Genomic DNA, 27,312 nt, shown 5'->3' with positions numbered 1-27,312 from the left:
TGGTTGGATATCCCTTAAATGTCATCTATCTCGACGCAAGAGGTTTTCATTTGGTGTGCGTACTATGCATGATAGGTTCCACACACTTTTCTGTCACCACTGCTGGGATCCACTCTCCTTCAATCAGCACCGTCACTCGTTGTTGGGGAGAAAGATTTGGAAGTTCACGTACCCCAGGAGTGTCATGGTTTCTCTTCTGGGAGTTTTGTCTCTGCTCAAGTCTTTGGTGAATATAAATCTTTGTCTGGTGACTCATTCACAATTCTAACTGGTACATCGCTGCGATACTCTCTGTTATTTATCATCATGGCAGGAGACTGGAGCATATTATCTACCGGGAATAGTGCTCCGCACTAACTAACCTAGTTCCCATCATATTACAGGGTCTGGTCCAAGGGTATCTCCAAAATAACTAGTAGTGTAATAAGTACTACACAACTAGCTAGGCCTAGTCTAAAACGTACTGTACGTAGTTCTACGTCTATGCTGTACTGAGGCCTATTTTAATACACTATTTAGATAGGATCTTCTTTCTAAAAAAAAATAAACTTTATAATCAAACAAAATAATTATCAATCAACAAATTTGGATATACCAAATATTACCTTAATACAAAAAAGAAAATTTTATAAAAAAAATAACTAAATTTTATAAACACAATAATTTATATTTAATAATATATCATATTTCAGTACTATTATAGTAGTACAGCACTTAAGTGAATCAAGGCAATTCAACAGAAGGATGCACATCTCGGGACATCAAAGGTTATAACTCTGGCATCGACATTCTAGGCGCATGTGCGTCCCTACACGCTGAACGTCACAAAAACCATAGCAACCATACCATAAACCGTCACCGTACATGACGATCTACCCACATGCGTGTTAGTTGCCATGGTAATTGCGCGTCGTGCGGTGATTACAAAGGACTACTGATATTTTGCACTAACATTAGACTGAAATATATTCTTCATTTCAACATTAATTTTACCAAAATTGTGGTAAATTGTCGTTCATGAGACTTAGGTCGCAGAAAAACTTAATAAATGTTCTGTATATACTCAAATGCTCGTTTTCGGCACCTTATGCCAACATTGTCAAAATGACAGATTAATGTTACATAAAGAACATGAAATTTTGTAAAATTCGTAAAATTTAAATTGCTATAACTTTTCATTTTCTTGGTCAATTTTCACAAATCAAATTGCAGTTTATAGAAGCATTTAACAAGATTGCGGTAAAAAAAAAAATCAGATGTAACAGACATTGCGAAGTACCCAAAATTAATAATATAAAAACTAACACCATGAAACGAATGACACGCATAGACTAATAATTGACAGCTGTAATCGCAATTAGTATCGGATTGTCGATGCCACAGTAAAGATCAAAGGACTGTATGCACGCAATATGTTCGAGAGCAGAGATGTGCATCCTTCTGTTGAATTACCTTGAGTGAATAGAGTAGTAGTAGTATAGCACCTAAAGTGGAACGTATACTCTAGTATATAAATGAATAGAAAATACTGTTATTCCCAAAACGTCACAGCGTGACAAAATAAAATTATTTTTTTTCTCTGTTAATTAGAATTTGTAATAAAATGAACATGATTTCTTAGTAGGTATGGATGTTCTTCAGAACTTAGTAGAACACTTTTAAATTTTATCCACAAGTATTTAAATTAACTTGAAAACAATCACTTTTTATGTCAGTGTGACATCAAGAAACATTGACCATGAAATGAAAATGTTTTACGAAAATTTAATTTAACAAATTGTCCTGCCTACAAAACAAAGCTAAATAAAGGAAGAACCTTGTAATATATAAGCCTATGCTTTAAATAATACAGGTCCTGAATGGCCAGTATTTTACATCAATGCATAGAATTATCAAAACATCTGTTGCATCTGTTAACAAATTCTTTGAATGTTTTCATTTGCGGTACACCACATAACCGTTTCAATAAAAGATAAATTTTTCTAGTGAAAGTATTTTTATGGAACAATGGATTACTTAACATTTCAAAATCTATTTTTTCTATCGTGACCAGGATGCTTACTGTATCTATTTTTAGATTTTTAAACATCTCTGGCAGTGATAAAGATGGAAGCATTTGTGACAAAGTCACTCCTTGCAAAAAAAATGAATTTTTTCTTATTAATACAGCATTAGGCAGTAAAATGACATTTATAAAATGGGAAAACAATTTACGGAATTTTGTTATGAAGTTACAGCAATTTAAAAAAAATACAGCTGTTTAAAGAAAAGTTTTTGAGAAATCAGCCTTCAATATTTTCGATTTCAGCCATTTCTCAGGCAGAGACCATCACCACATCGTAAAAAAAATATTGTTTTAACATGGAAAATGGGAAAAATAACAACATGACGTATATAAAGTTTAGTTTAGAGCAATAAAATAGATTTTTAAAATTATGACATTCCAACATGTTTTGGCCATTGCCTTCAAAACATGATTTGCAAAGTGACTAACACGTTATATTTTCATTGCAGAGTTTTTGGGCTCAGTATATACAGACTCTAAACGTATGCATTTTCTTATAGTTTTATGGCGTATGCGGATTTTATAAGTCCGCAATGACGATATAACGTGTTGACTTATTTGACTCGTCTTCGCGACATTTTAACAGACTTGTAAAACCTGGTTTCCACAAGCATCAGTAGGACTACACACCATGTATTAAAGATTTAGGGAATTTTCCCGACTGTGTGTCCTTATTTAAAAAGTATATAATTGCGACATTGTAATAACACTTAACTGTTAACACCTTTATGGTAGTTTCGTACATAAACTACAGTATTTTTGTTTTGTTCAAATTTGTTAGTTTAAGATTGAAGTCTAGTTTAGATATTTGTGTGTTTAAACAATTGTTTGATTTGTTTATTTTAAGTCTTTTTTTTTTTTTTTTTTTTTAAGTTTTTTTTTTTTTTTTTTTTTTGATTTTCTGGTTAAATTGTTGTGTACATGGCCTTGCAGAATAACAACTGTGTTTGTTGAGCCAAGTTTTTCGTTTTTTAAATAAAGCTTATTATTATATCAGTTAAAACATGGTAGTGAAAGTGTAGCAATTTTGTACGGAAACCAGACTAAACTACTTTAGTTTCGTATTAACATAGCTTTAAAAAAAATCAAGGAATTAGTCATCAATATTATTTATTATTTTCTGAAGAAACATCCAAACTACTGTAAATACTAACTTGAAAAAACCAAGGATGCATTATTAATAAAAACACAATTCACAATCAATTAATCTTGTAATATAGAGTAAACTTAATCTAAGTCCCATAATACAGGTCTCCCTCCAATTAAAACCCACCTCCAATTAAAGACCACTTTTCTTTGGTCTCAAATTAACTTCATTATTCTTTTTAAAGACCAATTTCATTTCATTTATTTATTTGACCACATAAACATTAAAAGCATAATTGCAACAAGATACAACAAAACAATGTCAGGGAAATAAAGCAAAAAAATTTTAACTCAAGAGTCAGCTGCCCCAAAAAAACACGAAAAAAGTAAACATAAATATTGCACACAATGCTAAAAGACCATGAGAGCCCCAGTCCCAAAAATGGTCTTTAATTGGAGGGCGACCTGTATTAGGCCTAAAAAATATGTTTGTTTGCCCTCCAGCTCCCACCCTAGCTCACTGAAACATGAGGTTCCATCCTCCCGGTTTACCAAAATTTGCCTCTTGCAACCAGAGGCCTGTTCGAGCATAAAAACGCCAACCGTATTCCGTGTATTTCACCGGGTAATCGCGCTGAGCACTCAGCAGGTGTTCGACCATTCGAGCAAGTTTTAGCTCACGGTAAATCGTGTAACGAAACTACTCTGGAAGTAAATTTCAACTTATCCCCATTCTTTGTTTACTTGCTACTGCTGCTATAACCGGCTCACGTACACACAGCACGGCACTGTGGAATGATAATGTAGCTCAATATTTAACTTATAATGGCTGCTTTAAAATCTGTACATAGGCTAGTTTATTCAAGTTTATTTCTCCGAATAATGGTAAATCTACAAATCAATCGCGTAGCTATGCTACTAAATTTAGATTTTGTCATGCATGTATGAAGAGGCGAAGGAGAGCTGCAACCACGCCTTGGCCGTAACCTATTGAATTTCGCGCTGGGCTGTGGACAAATCTTTTGGAAAAACAATTAAGGTTGATATATCATCGCCTCCGGCTCCATGGTAATTTCATACACGGTATTATACCCAGCAATTTGGTGGTCAAAATTGTCGCGGATAATCCAGATGGTAAGGTAATTAGACTAGTGTGATTAGAAAGTGTGTACCGGTGAATTAACTGGTAAATCGCACTGATATTTTTTCGCTCGAACGGGCCCCAGGGTGTAGCGTCCTTGAGTTAATTACAAGCTCCACAGGATATCAGATAAGTGTTAAGTAATTAGATAAACAGAATCAATTTTCACAGGCAGACAGTAAACTGGAACTACTTTCACCATACTCCATGCTCACAAACACAAATGTTTAACGGAAATAATACAATGCAACAATATCATCCGGTTTTTGTTATAATTTATTAGAAACAAATTCAAGGTGTTGTTAAACAGTTTTTTTTTTCTACGGCTTCAAAAACTGCTTGGAAAGCCAAAACTTTGACTGAAACAGGCTATAGCAGACACTAAATTTTATGTACGTTGTCTAACCAAGGAAATTGGTGGTTCATAAAACAGATTTGTTTGTACAATAACTATTTATAATAGGCATGCAGTACGTACGATTTGTGTACAATCATCTTGTCTTTCTCGCCTAGTCATTTCGTAGGCTAGGCCTAGGTAGGAATGACGCTAGTCAACAAAGGCCTACAACATCGCCCAATTGAAGCCACATGGGCCGCGTAGATCATAATGCTTGTCTAAATCTATTATTTGTCTTCATTTTACAGTATTATTGTCATATTTAAAATGTTGTTTATTATCAAAAAACAACATAATTGTAGGCCTAATCTTACCGTCCGTTTAAACGCAATCACAATCATATCGTTAGTCGTGACATCACTACTATCTAACAAGTACATGTGGAAAATCTCTGATTGATCATTCTGGGCATGCGCATGGACATGCATGGGCAGTTTTGAAGCAGCCTGTGGCCTAGTGTCATGATACGATCGTAGCTTTTACGAAGTGATATTTCCCATGCCAAAGAAAACGATAAAACGAACGTTAAAACGAACTATATTTGGCGATTTTCTTACGTAAAAAATATGTATATACTACAGTATTAAATTAATAGTACGAAAGTACGACCATTTTTTCACCAGCAATGATCAATTTTACAAAATCACAATCTGTAGATGACGATGTAAGTTTGAGCGTTCGGAAAAATCGTAGTTAATACTATAGGCCTAGGTAGTAAAAAATTGCAGAGGCTGCCGACCTCTGAGAATTTAAGGTCGGCAAATTTTTGCCGACCTAATTTTTTTCCATCTCTCAGTCCTGTCAACTACTGTTTACAAATTTACAACATATGACACGAATCATCTGACGATCAAACCAAGCGCTCGCTCTTTTATTATTTACTGCTGGTGTTTTTCTGTCATTACGCTGGCAAAATAGTTTCCAATTACCATTGTATTATTTTTATTTACAACAAACAATTATATACTAAACGATTCATATATTTTTGACGGTTGGACGGCTGCTGGTTGGTCGCTCTCGTTTTAGCTCCGCTGCAAATGTTGTATGAGAGTCAATTCCAGCCCTTGTTGTTTCTTGTTTGTGTTGATTTGTGGTTTGTTCTCTTATGGTGGATCATTCTCTTTTTGTGGATATTTTTGCAATTCATTTTGCCGATTTTTACGTGTTTTTTTTGTGTTAAGCAAGCTAGGCTGAAACGCTAGCTGAATCAACACCACCTGTGTATTCATATGGAAGGCCAACCATTGTGTGATTCGCATGTCAGCTTTGGACCAAGCCAGCCGAGAATTTCATTCGAGGCTCCAATTTTACGGAAAGAAGACTGGGCGGCATATAATAACAGTCTAAAGCATATCCTAGGTCCTTTGCATCATGACCTATCAACAAATTCCATTCTTCCAGACCAGGCTGGTGAGTGCTTTAATAGACTTGTTGTGGAATTTTTAATATTAAACGAAGGATTTGTCAAGGAACACAATGGAGGAAAACCATACATTGAACACGAAAGTAGTACTTTGAAAAAAGCTAAAGATAGGAAGAAATTACTTCGCAAAAAGGCATTTGACAAGAATGCAACGGATGCTGATAGAAAAGCTTTTCACGAAGCTGTAAAGGCCCACAATTATATTAAGCGAATTATTGAAAGTAAGTCTAGAATGAAAGCATCAAGACACCATGAAAAACTGTATCACAAGAACTTTTGGCGCTTTGCTAAACAATGTGTCAACGGCAATATCAGTAGTCGTGGAAATGCTCCTACATTTGGACCCGATATAGCAAATAAATTCTACCCACAGAAATACAGTGTTGCGAATTATGTTAATTTAGATGATCTTAAATGGTATCCAAACCTCCCTACTGAACCTGAACTTAATTTTAATATGAACCCAATTAGGCCACGGGACATCAGGTTGCTATTGAACCAGAAAGACTCTAGATCTAGCCCTGGCCCAGATGACATTGGCTATGGTATCCTAAAAAAGTTGCCTGCAACGCATCATTTTCTCGCTACATTGTTTACGAAGCTATTACAAAGTGGTAACCCACGACTTCTGCTTGCTCACTGGTGACAAGAGAAGACATCAATCACTGATGAATAAAATTTATAATATAACCCAATCTATGGGTCTTAAGCTTAAACCAGTGAAGTGCAAAAGCCTTTCAATTAGAAGCGGTAAACCCGATGAATGTGTTTTTTCTGTTGGAAACACTAAATTAAAAACCCTAAAATATGCCCCTGAGAAATTCCTTGGAGGTTTGATATATTTTAGTGGGAAAACTAAAGATACTCTGGATTTTATTAGGGATAAACTAATCAGAATTATTAACAATATCAATCTGTCATTCGTTAGGAACGAATATATAAACTTAAGGTTTATGTACAATATGCTCTGCCTTCATTAAGATACCTTCTTACAGTCCATGAGTTATCCGACAGTCAGCTTCAGCAACTCGACCACATTAACACTAATGCATTGAAAACTTTTCTGGGAATTTCTATTAATGGGGCAACCCCTGCATTCATCCACAGTCCCGATGGCCTTGCCATCCCTCGGATCTCGCCGATATTTACTTGAAGTCTCATAGTCTTGCCTACGCACGATGTATGCTGAAAGCTGACTGTCGGGTAATCCACTGCACTGAAGTGCAAATTGACTAGAGAGAGTACATGGGTTCGGAAGATGGTAAGAAATGGATCGAGGCAATGGGAATCGTACTTGTCATCTGCGAACCCTGAAGCTGAGGACTCTCCTAAGCAGTGGTCTCAAATCAAAGCTGCCATTAAAGACACAATTCTTGCAGATCATAAGAAATTATGGTCTGACAATATCAAACCCCTTGTTAAGCAGGGTGAAGTATTTAAATTAATTGAGCTTGAATCATGCTACCTAACATGGAGATCGATCATCTATGATATGCCACGGAAAGTCCTCAGCTTCGCGGTTCGAGTCTCAATCGATTTCTTACCTACAATGAGCAACCTTAAAACTTGGGGTAAACGTACTACTGATGTCTGTAAGCATTGTGGTAATAGAGACTTTGAATCACGTCCTTAACTCATGCAAAGTGTATCTGGACCAGGGTAGATTTACATGGCGTCACATCAATCATCCACCACTTGTTTGCATTCATCCGTGAATTTCGGCCGGAGGGGGAGGTCTTTGCGGACGTCGAGGGTCTTTCTATTGCTGGAGGAACCATTCCTCCTGAAATATTTTGTACTAACCTTAAGCCAGATATAGTTTTGGTCAATAGATCTGACAAAATTATTGATATCTTTGAGTTAAGCGTCCCTTTTGAAACCAATATTGTTAAAGCTCACATTTATAAATCCGAGAAATATGATCATCTGATTAATGATCTTCAATCAAAAGGTTACTCTAGCAAACTATTTTGCGTTGAGGTTGGGTCAAGAGGGCTCATTACTAATGAAAATGCCCAGCGCCTTAAAAGCTTTCTTAAAATCAGCAAAACCAAAAACAGGATGGTACTCAGAAAGCTCAGTGAATCGGCCCTTATATCCAGTTATATTATCTGGAATTCCAAATACAGCCCAGCCTGGGAGATAAAGTGACTGACACCTGTCGATGAGCTCTGTCCCTTTTACTGAATTTTTAACTCTAGGCATGGGTCTAGTTGATGACAGCTTGTTATTTTTTTAATTTTTATTTTAATTTTTGCTTTTCTCTCTTGTATAGTTTAATGTCTTTTAAACTGTAACCTAGAGCCTTATTTATTAATTTTTGGAATTGTATATTGTTTTTATATTTTATCCTTGTATCATTTTATATTTTAAAGATGAATAAAGGATATAATGAGGGTAGTTTCTAAATATTTTACACACTAATTTTCATCAATAAACAATATTACTAATAAATGGATTCAAAGTGAATCAAATTCAAACCAATATAATCATCCCCCTTTTTCAGAAACTTCATGTCGTCGTTACGACGCCTATACCAAGTCGGCCTAGGCTAGGTCTAGTAATAGGCCTGTACTTTTGTAACTTCTCGTAAAACGGCTCGTTTTTTACGATTCGAACTCGTAGGTTAACATATTTTCATACGTCCGATTTGCAACAAAATAGATTTTTTTTTCTTTTTACAGTAAACTCAGTATGAATTGATTGTTAATTGCTATGGCAGCACCCTTCTGAGATAATGACATTCCCAGCCGCAATAACCCTTCATGTACCGCGGTCTAGCCTTCCTGATAATTAGAGTGTAATAAGCTATGATATTTGAGACCCTGGTTTGATTTCCTGAGTTTTCGTGGATAAGTTGGGTTTTGTGGTAAAGGAGGATCGAACAGCATGAAATACTGTAGGGGCGGCATTTTTTTAAAAGTTTTTGTTTTTTTCGATTTATCTTTATTTTTCTCCATTTTGCACATGAAGAAAGTTGTCTAAATTTGATGTTTAATCTAAGGCATCGATTCTTTACCTAAATTCATTGCAAAATATCGATTATGGGTTATTTTTATTCAGTCTAATGAATACCCTTTGCAAAACAAATACTGAGACAGGCTTAATTGCAAGTATTGCAATTTAATATTTTAATTTTGGTGACAAGAGAAAAAAAAACTTTTTTGTGTCCGCCCCTCCTATACAATTTTCAGCATTAAAGGGCAAACAAACAATTTATTTTTTTAGGCCTTATCTGAGAATGCATTATGGTAGCCTTGTTATTAATTGACAAGTGACTTAATAACAATATGTGACTGGTTCGGCCAAAACCGGACGTTTGTAGGAAAAATTCAAAATTGAGTTTTAGTGTTTATAGATTCTGCATGTATTCTTCTTTAATGCAGTGCTTATTTGATGGAAGTTGGTTGAGTATAGCAAAGTTATGACTATTTATTTTATTGGATATCAGCCATGTAGGTTTTGAGAAAACAGTTTCCAAAGATAAAAAAATCAATGGTTTATATTACGATTTTATTTTAAAAATAATTTTAAAAGTGAACTTAATAACAATATGACTGGTTCGGCCAAAACCAGACGTTTGTAGGAAAAATTCAAAATTGAGTTTTAGTGTTTATAGATTCTGCATGTATTCTTATTTAATGCAGTGCTTATTTGATGGAAGTTGGTTGAGTATAGCAAAGTTATGAATATTTATTTCATTGGATATCAGCCATATCAGGTTTTGAGAAAGATTCCAAAGATCAAAAAATCAATAGTTTATATTACGATTTTATTTTTAAAATAATTTTATTATATACTTTTTAGTTATGGTACAGTAAGTGATTGATGTTTTGCAGCAATGTTCTTCAATATATATTCTTTTACAAAATGCAAAAAACCGGAAAAAGTTCAAAATTCTGATTCTCAAACGTTTTGGGTGCTTGTAGGAAATTATAAATTGCGACAAATGGAGAGTTTTGCCAGAGCTGGTCACATACAGTATAATAATATGAAAAATTATATAGCACACAGGCTACCTCAAAAAAGAGTACACGGTATAGTATTTCAACAACTAGTTTCCGCATGCATGGTACATATAGTATAACTATTTATAAACACTTGCCTTTGGCAAAATACAAATATTTCATTAAACCGATGTTTAAATAAAGTATAAAAGCTTTTGATGAATCCCAGAAAAGAGAACAGAACGAAGAGACAAAACTTGGCAGCACATGAAGCCGATGCCATACAAATACTGCAAATTTCATTTTAGAAAAAGGAAAGAGTGAAATGTATTTTTATAAGCACTGTTCTTCCAACTTTTCATTAATCTTGTAAAATACTGAAGGTTCTTTACCGAACATGGTGAATAGAACAACAATTAGGTCTTCTTCTAATTAAAGACCCCTCTAACTAAAAAGACCACCTCCAATTAAAGACCATTTTTCTGTGGTCCCAAAATAACAAATGTCTTTTAACTTTATTATTCTTAAAGCCCCATCCCCAGCAAAATTTCAGTTAAGAAAAATCTGATTTTTTATATATAAAGATTTATAAATATTATACAAAATTGCTTGTTTAACTGAATTTAGACATTCCTAAACATGAATAACGTAACATAAGACTGAAATTTGATTTGCATGTGTTCCACATATTTTTTTTAAATCCTTTTGAGTAAAAGTAAAATTTATGCCAATATATTACCACGGTTTATGATAATTAGAGTAATGCATATGCATTTTTTCTTAAAACATTCTTTTTTTAAATGAAAGTTTGCCGGGAATGGAGCTTTAATATTAAAGACCAATTTCATTTCATTTATTTATTCGACCAAATAAACATAAAAAAGCACAATTACAACAAGGTACAACAAAACAATGGTCAGGGACATTTTAGAAAATAAAATGTAATACCCCATTCAGACTAGCATCGCATTGCGATCGGTTGTAGCAATTGCGACAACCAATCGCACCTAATCGCAAAGTAAAATCGTGTGTGAAAGCTCACCAATAGCAGTCGATATGTAACCGATATCGCAATTGTTACCCGTTGCGATTGGGTGCTACAATCTTTATTACTCCCGATTACCACAGAATCTGATCGCAACGAATCACAACGAATTCCACAGGCACTGTTTGGCTGAGGTCAGGCAACATAGGCCTAGCCACCGGAGGCCTAGACCCTAATATGTAAAGTTTGTTTGTGTTGGTCTGAATGTGTTCGTTGATTGCGATCGGGAGTAATCAGTTTTGGATTACCACCGATTATATCGCAACCGATCACAAGCGAGTGTAGTCTGAATAGGGTATTAGAGAGCAACTTAGCTCAGTCGGCTAATCTGGTGGTAGCCACTGTGTGTGCGCTGAACCGTGGAGATCCCTAGGTCCCCGGTTCAATTCCCATCGCTGTCTCTCCTTGTGTTTCAGCTAGAGGGCTGAAATACAAGTAACAACAGCGCACTGTCTTTCGGATGAGATGTTTAAGCCGTTGGTCTCGTGTGCATTTATGGCCAATGTGCACGTTAAAGAACGCAGTACACTCTTCGGAAAAGAGTAGGGGATTCTCTCCCGGTGTACTGCCCAATCACCACCAGAAGGACCCCACTGGAAATAAGTCTTCTTTTAGACTTTCGTGGGCTATCCTTGGTATTTACACCGAATAAATCCAATCCAATCCATTGTATTTTTATAAGCAACCTGTCCTTTGGTACACCAACTTTTTATTAATCATGAAAAATTACAATGGCTCTTTACAAAACATAATGAATAGAACTAGTTGCTATAGTAAACAGGATAAGAATAAGGGCCACTTAACAACACTTACTCAATTTTATCAAATCTAGTAGTATTAAATGCTTTCCTAAATACAGAGTGTAATATAGACATATTAAGATTTGATATTGAAACTAAAAGGATAGTCTGATCAATTTTTCTTTAACAGTGAGATTCTCAGATCTATGACGTTTATCAATAAATAATGTTTGCAGTTCACCGTGGAAGTATTTTTCTAGCTTCAGTGTTGCTTAGTTGTATGCAGCTGTATTTAAGGCTACAACTAGGGGCATATGCCTACTCAGTAGGTGTGTTGGACAAAACAAACAATGAATCTTTATTATTAGGAAAATGAGTTGGAAAACTGGATGCTATGCCTCGTTGAATAGACATTCTTTCACATTACCAAACATTAATTATTTTATATTCAGCTTTGATAAAATCATTTCAGCCTATGAAGATGGAAATAATAAGCAATTATAGTCAAGTTTTGAGTACACCATAGGAAATAGAAGCCGAAGGAGTAATTATTCAGGGCTGAAGGCGATTTTTTAAGGAAATAATGACACACGTCCCCTTTTTTCAAAGTTGGGGGGTACATCATATCAGTTGTCCCCCCCCCCAACTTTTCACAATCTTCTATAGTTAAACCTTAACATTTCAAAGCGAGTAGAAAGAACAACAACCCTTACAATTGACTGTTATAAATTTTGTCTATTCACTAATGCTCTGTTCCAAGTGCAGTGCGCATTGCCCGGACCAATACTGAGTAAAAACGCACTTGTTTGTACATTTCGTAACCATCGCAGTAACCACTCCATCGATTTTATAGGTGCAACGGTTATCAGAGGTTAAACTTATTATGAAAACAATGTACCTTACTTACGTTGTTGAATTTGGAAGCGGGTAAACCTATTAAAATTTTAACTATAAACAATTTATTCCTTTTGTATATTATTAAGACCCGTATAAGGTACAGTGTTCAATATTATCTGCATACATAAGATTTCTGTTTATCCTAATTTCAAAAAATTATAGTTAGTCAATTGAATGTTATATAGCCGTACGAAATATGTAAATATGGTTCTGATTTTCTGGCCAACTAGAGGAGCCAAAATCATAAATTTTCTTACCTCAGCCCTAATCATGGTGGAGTTGAGGTGGTCTACGCTCCATCTCTAAATCTCCCTCCCTGGGCCGGCCCCCTCTATTTCGTATTTCTGGATCCACTACTGTACGGTATTTTGAAAATGTAGTGTGCAAATAAATTTTAATTGCATTCTTTAAAATTAATTAGATACGACTTATAAAAGGCTATAGATGACACCGGGACCCCCACCGGGGCCCTTGGCGCTCCTCAGACCCCCAACCAAGGCATGGGCAAGACTTTCTTATTTTGCAATTTGTCCTCCACCCCCCAATTTCCACAACAGATCAACGCCATTTCAATCACCTTGTTTCTCTTAACCATTATGCCTTTCTAGGCCATGCCTAGGATGGTCTAGGCTTCATTCGTTTTAGAGCGAGATTTGTTAGGTTCCCTGTGGGCGTTCATAGCTTGTCCTAACAACAAAATATTACATAAGTGTTGTATTGTAGTAAAATCGCCCTAGATTTGAGCTTTTTTGAACATGAGACGTAAAAAAATCGGAGGCAGTACTATATAGATTAGTGATCAGTAGGGATAGGAAAATTCAATGCAAATAAGTGACGACATCACCACTGAATTATTATACTTTAAATCAGTTAAAGTTAATGAACTGTATGTGTAATGTCAAATAAATACATACCTGTTGCTGGTAAGTTGGTGGCGGACAGTCTACTGCAGGTGGTCCATCTGTCAAAAGAAATGACATTGATAGTATCAAAATATTTAATATTTTAATTAGGCCAAGTAACAAAAAAAATCATTGTTTCCCGCCGTCCTGGGTTTTTCAAAAAGTTGGCGAGAGAGGCACTTATTATTTGATATTTGTTATTTTTCGCAGTTCGTCAAAATATGCCAAAGAATGTTCGCTGCATAGCAAAATGTGTTGTAAACAATGTCAACAATTTTGTTATTGCTTCTCTTGCTGTTATTAAGGTCTATATGTTTGAAAAAAGCATTTGTAAACTATAAAATGTGTCAGAAATTGAAATTTTGCATTTTTGAAGTAAAAAACCCCCCAAAAATGTTGAAAATAACAAAAAAACAACAAAATTGATGCAGGCCCAAAAAATGGTGCGGGAGCGGATGGAAAAAAGGATTTTTGTTATTTGGCCTTAATTTTGTATAAATTCCTAATTTAAATATTACTGCAATTATTATTTTTAAATATGTGAATCTTTTCATTTTGGCCTTTCGTAAATCAGGATAAATTTCAAATTAATTTATTTGTCTGCTTATCCTAATTTAATAATTAATATCCATTTTTTATGTATGTGTTTGAATGTCTGAAATAATCCAAATTATAATTTTAGCTGGAAATAGGATGTCCAAAAATAATTAATAATGTGATAAAGAAAATGAACAAAATTATAAATATTTTAGATTTAAAATGATGTAATAACTGTTTGTCGATTACCAAAAATAGTGATAGATTTACCTAATGGAGGCAATAAGAAATAAATTCCAGAAAATTATTTAACAGTGAATTCTTGAAATTAGATCTTACAGGTGTGATTTGCATAGTACTATCCTAATTATTAGAATAAAAATAATTAAAGCATTTATTAAAATGTTGTTGTTATATATGATCACTCAATATTTTATGAAAATCCAAAACAAAAAAGTATTAATTTTTTATACATTTCAAGTCAAATCCATAGCAATAATAACCAAAATCATGTTATAAAGCAAATTGAAAATAGTCAGTATACTGTAAATGGTCCTTCAATATATAGATAATAAGTTTTGAAGCTTACATGACAGTTTTGGTTGCTGACAGTTACCATTATCAAATTACTGGAATGTACAGGTTTAATCTACATCTCATGATTTGCCGACACAAAGCCACCAGTCAGCAAGCTGGACCGAAATTGTCATGGAAAGTTTCAAAACTTTTATTCTATATATTGAAGAACCATTTACAGTATACTAATTACAGTATACTATTCTTGTTTTTGTTCTTGTCTAGGGTTCCCCTACACCTACAAAACAAAACAGGGGTTTCAAGCAAGGACTGTACATTACTGCCATTACCACTAATAGGGCACATCACATGGATGGCAGGGTCAGTTTGGGATGTGTTCTGAAGAACTTAAGGTTGTGAGTTCGAATCGTGTCTTGGTATTCAATTTTTTTATTTATTTTTTTTTTTTATTTTAAGATTTTTAAAAATTTTGTACAAAAGAACATTCTAAATCATAATTTTTTTGTACAAATAAACATTTTAATTATTTACAAGTTTCTATCTTATTAGCTCTTCCAAAAAACCCAATATAATAACTTGGGTCTGTACTGCATTTAAGCGTGGACGAATGTGCAGACCAGTGAGCGGTCGCTCTTGTTATAACAAGATATTCCACACCAATTGTGCTCTCTCATTAATATACTAAGAAAAAACAGTGGTGAAAGTACATTTTCTCTCATTAATACACTAAGAAAACAGTTTTGAAAGTACATTTTATTTGTAAATTTGATCATGGAAGTACATCTCTATGGTCTGACACAAATAGAAATAGTGTAATACGGTCAAAATTAGAACAAAAATGATTTGTAAACCGTTCATATACTGTGTAGGTTTCAAGCTGTTTTGCTGACAAAGAAAGATGAAAGTAGTTGTTGCTGAGCTTTTATTTAAATATAAATGAGAAAAAAAAACATGGGAAGGCCTGCCAACAGCTGACAAATAAATTTAAGTGATAATAATAATACATATTGGCAGGCTACCATAGAAAACCAGGAGTGCCAACAAAATAAATATAAAACTAGGATAAGGCCAAAAAATAACTAGCTTACTCGTTCCCTCACGTATCCATTTCCTCTGCCTCACCAAATTTTTATTTTTTTTATATATCCCTTATTTTACAAAAATCTGGCTAACTCACATCAGTAAAATTTCTCTCTCGATCTTCCGTAGTTGGGGATAAATGTAGTATGAAATCAGGTCTAATGTCTCTTTTATTTGCTTTCAATGTGTCTACTTGGTAAAAGTGAGAAAGTTCTGTTTCCCATTGTTATCTTGGATTTGCCATTTCGGAGTAAAAAAGAAAAAAAAGTGCCCTGATTCTCTTTTTTTAGATGGACGAGAAACTACTTTTTTTTTACTTTTGGCCTAATTAAGGATGAAACTCACAATCTATACTCTACACCATTATTCAACAAATCTGGCAAAATTCGTCATCAAGTGGTAAAGAGCAAAAGGTATCGTAAAACTCCTATATGGTATCAGCCATTCGGTTATTTAACAGTTATTTGTCTAGATGATGATAGTCAGTACCTTCTTGTGGAGCATAGTTTATCTTGCTCTCGATAATTGTATTTTTTACATTATATTTGTGATCCAAGCTCACAAAAGGGCTGTAAACTCGTCCTCATGCAACAATTTTTGTTTATAATAGCATAAAACATATCATTTACTTTAAAATGACAGTTAAATGAACTCAATCTGAAAGCAAAGTTATGACCGTTTAAATAATTGTCATCATATCAACTATCTTAAATCAAGTTTTGAGAAAAAGCTTTTATTTTCAGCAGGTTTCTATTCATTTTTCACTAACTCCCATCCGAAAATGGCTAAATTTTACCTCTTACACAGTTGGAATTTTAAACTCAAACTTCAGGAATAGTAAGATTAAAAGTTATACTTTATTTATTACACAAAAATCCAATTCACACAAAATTCATGTTCTACGCCCTATTCTGGGTATGGAGGCTTGTTTGTCAATACAGTGTGGTGCGAGTTTACAGCCCATTTGTGAGCTTGGGTCACATTTATTATCTATTTTTATATTGTTCCTTCTGTGCAATTGTCTGGTGCTATTTTCTATAAATGCTTTTTATTGCTTGTTATGTTGCAGCCAAGAAAACAAGTTCCATTATCAATTTTCATTGAATATGACAATAGTATGATTCTGATGCTGATTTTTTATTCTAAACATAGTAACTTATACAATAAATTGGGATGCATCAGAAATTTTGTAAAGGATTTTGATGACGTAAAGAAGACTTCTGCTTTGAAGATGGTGAGCATATTTTAAATGTATATTTTGACATCCATGAAAGCAGAATGCATTTAGAAACAGCTCAGCCCAACAGACAATTTTATAAAATTATTGACTCATGATACAATCTTGCTGTATTATGGACTGTTCCATTATTTTCTGTAGGGACATTTCAATTTTATTGTCATTCAAAAATAATATAAGTTTACTTGTAAACTTTCTTGGGTATATTCCTCAGTTCATTCAGTTGATATTGTTCTTTGTACTTTTTATCTGTTTTTGTGCTTTTGTAATGTTTAGTTTTTATTTCTCTGAATCAACTGAATAAATTGAAATGAAATGATAAATGAAATTTTTTTTTAATCATGATATTTAATAGTCCTATGCATGATCTGAGACAACTATACAACAGAAGGCTATAAATTTTTACTAGTTGATTAAGCATGTACACTAGGCTGCACTATTGTCATCATTAACTGAAATGATCACTAAAGAGAAAGCAGCAGGTTGATAATATTTATCCCATGGCATATTCAGATGTGGCAGAATTAACACACGTTGTCCGATAAAAGTTGGGGGGGGTGGTCGGTGGCAGTCTGAACAGATCGTCATTAAATACGATCCGTTGCTCACACGTTGTGGTGTTGCGTTCTCTACATTCAATCACGTCAGCCAACGACCGTCAGCGCAGTGAGTGCATGCTTAAGGAGTAACTCCAGAATTCACAAAGTTACGTCCAACACAAGGAAATGTATGTTTAACAAGGCAACTTTTGAAATACTAAAAGTCATGTTAGCTCAACTGTTAATGAAACTGAGGTGGCCTATATATTAAACTCATTTAAAGTCAATAAATCACCCAGTATTGATAATTTTCATACCAAAGTCATTAAACATGTTGCCAACTTCATCGCTAAACCCCTATGTCATATTTTTAACCTTTTAATTTCCAAGGGGGTTTTTCCTAACAGAATGAAGCTAGCCCATGTTACACCAATTTTTAAATCTGGACCCAAATCTGATCTTTCAAATTATCGCCCTATTTCAATCTTATCAGTCTTCTCAAAAGCCCGGCTTGAAAAAATTATCTATGACAAAACTCTTAAATTTATTACCAAATTTAATACACTTTATGACAGACAATTTGGGTTTAGAAAAGGCTACAATACATCCCTTGCTCTTACTGACCTCACCAATAAAATTGTTGATGCATTTGAGAATAGCCAGTTTACTATAGGAATTTTTATCTCCAAAGCATTTGACACAGTTGACCACAATATCCTTTTACTAATAAAATTTCTCACTATGGTATCCGCAGTCCCGCCCTTAATCTTTTTCGAAGTTACCTCTCTAACCGTTCATAGTGCACTAAATATTCTAACACCATCTCCAATTTTTCGCCAGATTATTTGTGGTGTCCCCCAGGGATCCTTAGTGGGCCCTCTTCTATTCCTTTTATACATTAATGATATTCACTTGTCTTCCAATCTTCTTTCATTTTTTCTTTATTCTGACGACACCACTATTCTATATTCTAACAAAAATATCCATTCCTTATTCAATACAGTAACTCTAATTTAATTTCCATTTCCCAATATTTTGCCGCCAACAAACTTTCAATCATTCACAAGAAGTGTAGCTTCAGCCTGTTTCGAAGCAATAAAAAAAATCACAAACTCTCGATCTTTCAATTTTCAAAAATTTATATTGATAATAATGAAATTCCAAATACCCAATTTGCTAAGTTCTTAGGGGTTTATCTTGACAGTGGATTAAATTGGAAAAGCACATCATCCAAATTGAAAATAAAGTATCCAAAAGCCTTGGTATCATTTCTAGGTTATCCTCATATGTTCCCCCCAACGTTCTTCGTATTCTTTATTGCTCCCTCATTCTCCCCTATCTAAGTTACTGCAACATTGTTTGGGGAAACACCTACCCTTCCAACTTAAGTAAACTTCAAATCTTTCAAAAGAAGGCTATCAGGATTATATCTGGCGCTCCACCATGGCCTCATTCTTCTCCTTTATTTTTTAATCTCAATCTTCTAAAATTTGCTGACATTAACTCTCTTGTGCATTTTATGAGTGGGTGGGAGGGAATTATCCAAATTAAATCAGGTATATTTTAGTTATCTGAATTCAAGGTCAAGTTTATTTATTGTCACGTAAAATGTTTACATGAAATTCTTTTTCCAAGATTCAACATACTGTACATAAAGACTTAAATATAAAAATAGTTAAAAGGTGTTAAAATACATGATACAATGTATCAGTGAATCATGTGATACACAATTAAGAACCAAAAATTGGGGTACTTTGGGGAAATTTTTTAGAAGACATGAATTGTAATGCCCAAAGTATTGCAACTTTCTTTTTTCTTTACTTTTTACAAAATGCAAAAAAAGATCCACAAAATTCAACAGATAAAATTCATATACTTTAGTGCACATAAAATATAGGTTTAATAATTTAGGTTTTGCCAAACTGGAGGATGTGTTGAAGCTCAACTTTTGTTTTATTTTTTTTTTTGTATAACAAAGGAAAAGAGTGCTCAGGGAAACATGTAAGCACAGTTAACAAAAGCAAGGAAAAAAAAGGAAAGAAAAAACTCCAAATGACATTTCAAAACCTAACTAAAATTCAATAATGATATTTCAGAAACCAACTTAATGTATAAAACAAAGAAATTTATAATCTTCTTTTAAAAATAATGTTTTTACCACTTAAAACATCATCTTTTTTTACAAAGCTACTGACTCTAATACAAAATAAAATAAATCCCAAAGTTACTCAGAGATAATCCACTATTTTGTTCCATTTAGCATTGAACTTACTCATTGTATCTCTCTATGGCCATATTTCTTTCACATTTAAAATTAAATTTTTAAGCAATTATTTAAAGTATTGAAAGCTACAACATTTTCAAATCTACTCCCAAAATAAAAAATAAATTACTATTTTATGATATTAATGTACAAAGATAATATCAAGTCCAGGTTTAGAATAATTGATTTGTAACCCAGTATAATAATTTTATGTTCAAGCTGGTGGTGATGTTTGCACTTTAAAAATCGTTATTAATTTCTTATCGTAATTATTAAGCTCAACTTAACATGGCTTAACTAATTCTACTCTTCCCTATGATTAAATCAATACGTCAATAGCATGTCTTTATAACCATTATGTTGAACGGTTGAATCTGAATTAATTAATTTTGGTGTGTGACTGGGAGCCAGTACAATTTATATGACAGCGTGGTCGCATCAATGGCAGAGCATCAAAAGTGCAAGAGTATTAAAAACTCATCAACCTATTATCATTTTGTATGCATCTCTTGCATATACTGTAGTATAAAATTAAATAACCTTTAAAAATATAATAAATGAAATGCAGAAAAAGGCTGTTTTCTGCGAGCAGCTCTCTGAGATGGATATGTGTGCCTTACATGATGCCATTATTATTATTATTCTTATTGTTATTTCAAGTCTGTAATGCATTGTTTTATCAGGATGACTTCTGTTTAATGGTGATTTGTTTTTACAGTGAACTGTGGTGTCTTTTCCTAAATTCATTCTGGTTGTACTTAAAATTATTGCTTATTATTATTATATCATCAATTTGTGCATACAATTGTACCAATCCAATATCACTATACTACAGGTCTCCCTCCAATTAAGACCACTTAATTGGGAACCAGGATTTTAGTGGTCTTTATTAGTGGTCTTTATTAGTGGTTTCTAATTATAATCACTCAAATTAAAGACTGTCATTTTAAGTATTCTTTATATATCACTATTTAGAAGGAAATTAAGAAATGATTAGTAAATGTATGATTGTTTTATTCCAAGTGTTTTAGAATGGATTTACAGTTACTGTATGCTGTTATTGATTATAAATAAACCATTTCTTGGTAGTCACCCCCCAAATCTCCATCATATTAATTTATTTAAACTTTTTATTTTTATAATGACAATAATAACAATACAATAATAACATTTATTTTAACTTTCAATGCTTTCGTGATTTTAAATATTACTGTAGATCAGTTAAATGATAATAATAATTATAATGTATGGTATTACATATTGTTTTTATATGTATATTGTACTGTATATCAATTTGATTTCTTTTGTACATATTAATATATTATTTTTTTATAACTTTTAATAAAATAAAATAATAATAATTATACTGTAATAATGGTGATAATAGTAATAATATTTATTTTTTAATGCTGTTGAGATTTTAAATGTTTGTTCAGTTAAATGAAATGGTTTTCTTAATGTATTGCTCTTCTTATATGTATTTTGTATCTAAATTTGATTTTTCTTGTACACATTAATATTTTTGAACCTTTATTGGTTATAATAATTTCATATTTTAATATTCTGTGCTGTGATTTTAAATTTTTGCCAGTTTTCAAATGCATTTCCTTCATTTTGTTGGACAATAAATTATTTCAGTATCCAGTATTACAATATTACTAACATCACCATCCTACTAAACCATCAGTAGGCCTATTCAATATAGAGCACTGTAGGCCTATACACAAAACCTCACCTTGTTATGTATTATTCGGATCATACCTACCTGCATGTTTTGATGTACCAAACTGATATCACCATATTTAATTTTGTAACTCAATGCACAATATTATACATTTTAAGTGGAACACACAGATGGTGAAAATTTAAATAAAATGAATTGACAGAAGAAAAACTATCAAAAAATGAAATATAGATTGGAAAATATTAAGCTTGAAGACTTTCACAAAAAGAATGCATTAAGTCACAAGGTTCTTTGGTGATGATGCAATGATGTGGGAAAAACGTAAGCACATATAATGTATAATTGGCCATATTTTATCTATACAGTGTCTTCTTGCTCTCCCAATTCCCCAGTCCTGCTGTAGACATAAAAACACTTAAAAGTTTGAGAAAATGTTATCCACATTGTCATTGGTTTTTACTTTTGCAATAGTAAAAATAAGCTAGATATCAGTATGGATTTAATCTGCTTAAATTTGAAGTTTTGTTTACACATTTTTTAACAACCTTTTATACTGTACTCATGGAATTGGAATGTTTCACAAACTGACCTATCATGTGGCTACATGAAGCTAACTTAATTAAAAACCAGCTTGCTGCAAATTGAGTTGATAGTATTATTCTTCCCATTACTATAAACTTTATTGAGATCCTAAACGATTCATGACGTAAAATGCAGCTGAGTTTTATAGCTCCTGGGTTTCCTGTCAGTGTTGTAAGAATTTTTTCTCATGACCAACCAACTCCCCTCCATAAACCTCATAATCATACTGAGATTTAGTTTGTGTAACTGTATAACACTTTTCTGAGTTTTGGTACTGTCTAAAATAATTACTTGAACAATACCAAATGGAATACTTTTAAATTGTTAAAGTGTATTGAAAGCAGAAAAATAACTAATGTTATTTGTTTGGTTTTTTTTTTGGAGAAGGTTAGAGAAGGTTACCCCTTCATGTATACAATTTAAATTAAATTATAAATTATAATTTTTGTTAGTATTTTGCTTGAATTAAATAATTAAATATTTAGATAAAATGACAGAAATTAAAGAAATGCTTTTATGTTCCTGAAATTAAAGGAAGGAAGAGGAAAGGGAAAAAAAACAAAACAAGTAACTGTTAATTATTATATTAAGTTTTCCTTTTTGACCTATGTTGTCTTGCCTTAAATAATTTCCGAAATTTAGCATTATTACTGGCTTTATCTAAGAGTAATTTTTTGTTTTGTAATTATGTCTTGTTTTGTGCAAAATGAAATTGCAAGAAAGAAAAAAAAAAAGCATTATGATGATATCAAGGTGAAAATCAACTTCCTGTGAGGAATTGATTGCAAAACGCTGTGCAATACACATTTAGATCCAACAATGACCTCACATGCCATACTTAATATTCACAAAACAAATCAATAGAAAAACACTGGGATATGTGCTGAAATATACTGCAGGATATAAATCATTGAAGTTCATACTGTAATTAAATTCAAAACTTACAATCAGAGAAAGGTTTAAAATTAAATCTTATGGGGTTCACATACAGTAGAACCTCTCCTTTAGAACACCCCTATTCAGGGGGAACACCCCTATTAAGGGGACACTTTTCTGTGAAACAAGGGGCAATATATCTTTTATCACTACAGCTAACCCCTTAAGGGGACACTTTTTGAGTGTGCAAAATGGTAAAATCAATACAATTTCACCCCTATTAAGGGGACACTTTTTTTTAATTGTCTCAAAACAACTACAGTAGTCACAAAATAAGAAAAAAAAAATCATACAAATTTATATTTTGACATCTTTTGAGCAATAAACTTGCATCACACCAGAATTGTTTCCATCCTTAGAATGGGCATTGGATGCCTAGTGCACTAGTGCATGTGTGCTTCGCATAAATAAAATCTTGTCAATTTTGACCATTAACCTTAGAGATTTCTTGTTTTGTGTATTTTCATATAGGGTTCTAATCTATCTGCACCCTGATTTCCAAGTTGTTAACACCTATTAATAGTAATTTTATCTTGTACATCCAATAGAAAGCTCAATATTTAAAAAAAAAAGATATTTAGTTATTAATTTGCACCCGAATAAAGAAACAATATCAGGAACATACACAAATTTTATAGTTTTAATTTCATACCTTATTTTTTGCATTGCAAATTATTGTTATAAATTAGTTATAATTAAATTGTAACTCATTCTTAGGTCAATTAAAATAAAATGATAAAGAATCTATGTCATCATTATACGAAAAAATGCCAAAACCCCTATTAAGGGGACAATTTCACGTTTTTGGTTAGTGTCCCCAGAATAGAGGTACCCCTATTCAGGGGACACCCCTATTAAGGGGATACTTTTTTTGGTCCCAAAGGTGTCCCCTTAATAATAGGGGTTCTACTGTATCCTCATCTATCAGGTCTTAAAGTAACGATGCAAGAATAACATGAACAGATTTTGGTAGAGAATTCCACGAGTGCACAAGGATCAACAACCCTGTCTGGGGGTGTATCCTCCATCCCCATGGCAGCAAATTAGTTCCAATAAGCGAGTTAAAATTAAAATAGGGATAGGCTAAGTTCCCCATTCTCTGGGTTGCAAACTGGGGGGGGGGGGCAGAGCTGATAGGTTTAGGTATTGTTGTAGTACTACTCCTCCTTCTAGGGGTAGTAATAAGTAGGCCTATTCAATTTCACTGAGAGTGTGAGCTTCGTAATCCATAAAAAGTACTGTATGATCTATCTAGAAAATGACAATTAGGCCAGATAAAAAAAAATAATTGGTTAGCATCCCCGCCTGACCGTCGAAAAAGCCCCCGACCTGATTTTTTTTTTTTTTTACAAAACACTCAAAAACTCCATCTCCCGAAGGCAATTTATATAGGCCTAGGCCTAGGTTTGTTTACCATCTGTCCGAACGCTAGCCGGCTGGGCTTCTCCCCAGCAGTTCCATTCCATCATCGTCTCGTCTAGTGTGACCTAGGCTAGCCTAGTCCTTCTATCTTCTATCTAGAAAAGGCCTAGTTTAAATAGTAGTAGTATAAAAAGAGTTTGTATGCACGGTAGACAGTATAAAAAGAGTGTATTTGTATGCACAGTAGACGATGCAAAGCAGTAAGATTTACTCAGGATTAGGTTTATATTAGCAAGGCCTAACTAGCCCTGCCTCTGGAAAAGAAGACTCTGTGGCTGCATAAACTCCGATCCGATGCTTACGTCATGCTTTGTAGTGCATTCATTAGAGATAAAGCCAGGTTGGCCAATCAGTGTGTTGGTATTTTCATCACTTTGGAAGTAGACATCCACAGCGCGAAAAAGAAACAAGGAGGAACGCTCTGATGGTGACCAGAGACAAGACAAGACAACAAACATGGCTGCGCCCATCAGTTTAAAACCATGGCGTGTTCGCTTACCTGTGTGCAAAATTTCACGAAATAAAATTTTGAAGATAGACTAAATATGGATGGAAAAATAATAAAATATATATTGGCAAAGTTTATCTGCTTGCTATAGATGAATTACATGATTTCTTGTATCCAATTTTGGCCTCTGTTGTTTTCCTCTTCTTTGTTTTGCTAATTTTCCTTCCGACGCTGGTTTTTCATGTTCGACGAGAAAAAAAAAACCTCCCTCCCTACCATGAAATTTGATACCAAAAGGATGCTAACCAATTATTTTATTTCACGTGGCCTTAGAGAGAGGTACATTTTAACATACACTTAACCCGAATTGATAAATTTACATGACCGAATGCAAGTTTATTAACGATGCGATGATGCGTTACATATTTCACATAAATATATCGTTTTACTGATTTGTTTTTATTAAGGTGACATAAATCATAAATGTATCCACTGGCACTTCCAATAATAATAATAATAAAATTAGCAATGACCATCATTGCTTTAAACTTGCGGGTCAGTATCCATTGACCACGCATGCAAACATATGAATGATTTATACATGGACACATCATTGCAAGCCATAAATAGGCCCTCTTCGTGTTTGAAGGTTGACCCACTTCAGATAAAGAAAGCACAGGCCGCGGTCCATCATGTCGCATCTCATTAAAAAAAACAACAACAAAGGGCTATGCTAGAGCGCGGCCTATGCCTACTGTATCTGCCCTGTGATTTCTCTTTTTATTGTTAATACAGTAATAATATTAACAGTTACTTACTAGGATCTTTCTCCATTTTGTAGTTTCACTGTAGTTATTGCAAGAGATGGTATTTGTCTCACTAGATATTGGTTTAATCGTTTGTTCAGATTTGTAGTCACAAACCGATATTATTCCCCGTTTGTAATCCGTATATCACGCTGAGAGTGAGATAGTCAAATGTCATTCCTTTCCCACAGCGTAAAAAGGGCCGTCGGGAAGTGTTAACTGTCAGCAGGTTAAGCCGGTAAAATATGTAAATTGAAGCCAAACTAACTGACCAATAAGAGCACGCTATTTAGTTAAGACGCCATTGGTTGGAAAAGAACATACACTACACCCCAGGCATTCAACCTTTGAACTTGGTAGACAGTGCCATTCTAATGTTAGGGCCAGAGGTGGGCCAACATAATTTTTACAGTACTCTAGAATGTGCTTTTGGTGTCTTAGATAAAAGAAAAAAAGTTCTACAATATATCCAAAAATAGACTCTTCTAACGTGTGTCTATGCCCTGTCTATATTATGTTTACTAATAAAGTAACCACATCATGGGATTCGATTATCAGGAAATGTGTTGTGTTGTATTTTTTTATGATTTTTATACAGTAATAAGGTACTGCAAGATGACACATGACCCATCATGCACCTCCACCGCATTTACCTATCTTTAACCTTACTGCCAGATCATAACATAGTGTATTGTGCCATTTCCCCCGAGGGGCCCGGGCATAGACACATAAATTCGTCGCTCACATCACGAACTAACACAATTGTGTTAGTTCGTGAAATCAAAAAAGCGCGTCAAAATACGCGCTATTGTCGTTAAGGACTTTTTGTGTGGTAAAGAATACAAAATTGCTTGACAAGCAATACGCGCTCGTTTTGACGCGCTACTGTGATTTCACGAACTAACACAATCTACTTTGATTGTGTTAGTTCGTGATGTGAGCGACGAATTATGTTGATTTGGCGTCCCATATTCGATTTCTTTTTTTTCTTCATATTAACTTACTTACAGTAGAACCCCTATTAAGGAGACACTTTCGGGACCAAAAAAGTGTCCCCTGAATAGGGGTGTCCCTACCCCTATTCAGGGGGCACTAACTAAAACTTGAAATTGTCCCCTTTTTAGGGGTTTTGGTATGTTTTGGTATAATGATAACATAGATTCTTTATAATTTTATTTTAATTGCCCTAAGAATGAGTTACAGCTTAAATATAATAAATTCATAACAATAATTTGCAATGCAAAAAAAAATCATTCAATATATGAAACTAAGAGAGGTATGTAATTGAAACTACAAAATGTGTGTGTGTGTTCCTGATATTGTTTCTTTATTCTAGTGAAATGTTAATGACCAGATAGTCTTTTTTTTAATATTGAGCTTTCTATTGGATGCATTAGATAAAACACTATTAATTTTTTTTATTTCAACCATCTTTAAAGAGGGTAACCCTTCCAGTTTAGCCCAGTAGGTTAACTGATATTCAAGGGCCATCCTTAATAAAATTTAAAAAACAGTACAAACAACATCATTACAACATAATAATAATAATAATAATAATTAATAAATAATAATAATAATAATAATAACGTACAATCCTC

At 33.5% G+C, this 27,312-nt stretch overlaps 1 protein-coding gene across 2 annotated transcripts in view; it reads right to left on the bottom strand.

Moving 5' to 3' along the window:
* Positions 1–25,935, bottom strand: part of LOC117122850 (proline-rich transmembrane protein 1-like) — a 30,642-nt gene extending 4,707 nt beyond the window's left edge. Inside the window, exons 1-2 of one of the 2 annotated variants that reach the window (XM_033268604.1) lie at positions 25,727–25,935; positions 13,656–13,702 (exon numbers count right to left, since the gene is read on the bottom strand). In XM_033268604.1, the coding sequence (XP_033124495.1) occupies positions 13,656–13,702; positions 25,727–25,742 (63 nt within the window). In that variant the 5' untranslated portion in view covers positions 25,743–25,935. The remainder of the gene's footprint in view (positions 1–13,655; positions 13,703–25,726) is intronic. The other variant, XM_033268603.1, reaches the window with a different exon arrangement.
* Between the last annotated feature and the right edge of the window lie 1,377 nt (positions 25,936–27,312).

The sequence above is a fragment of the Anneissia japonica genome, unplaced genomic scaffold, assembly GCF_011630105.1.
Source record: "Anneissia japonica isolate Jap-2015-1 unplaced genomic scaffold, ASM1163010v1 scaffold287711_len853857_cov187, whole genome shotgun sequence".
Classification (NCBI taxonomy): domain Eukaryota; kingdom Metazoa; phylum Echinodermata; class Crinoidea; order Comatulida; family Comatulidae; genus Anneissia; species Anneissia japonica.
Note: the sequence above shows the minus strand (reverse complement) of the source record. Positions and strands in the feature narration are given on the sequence as shown.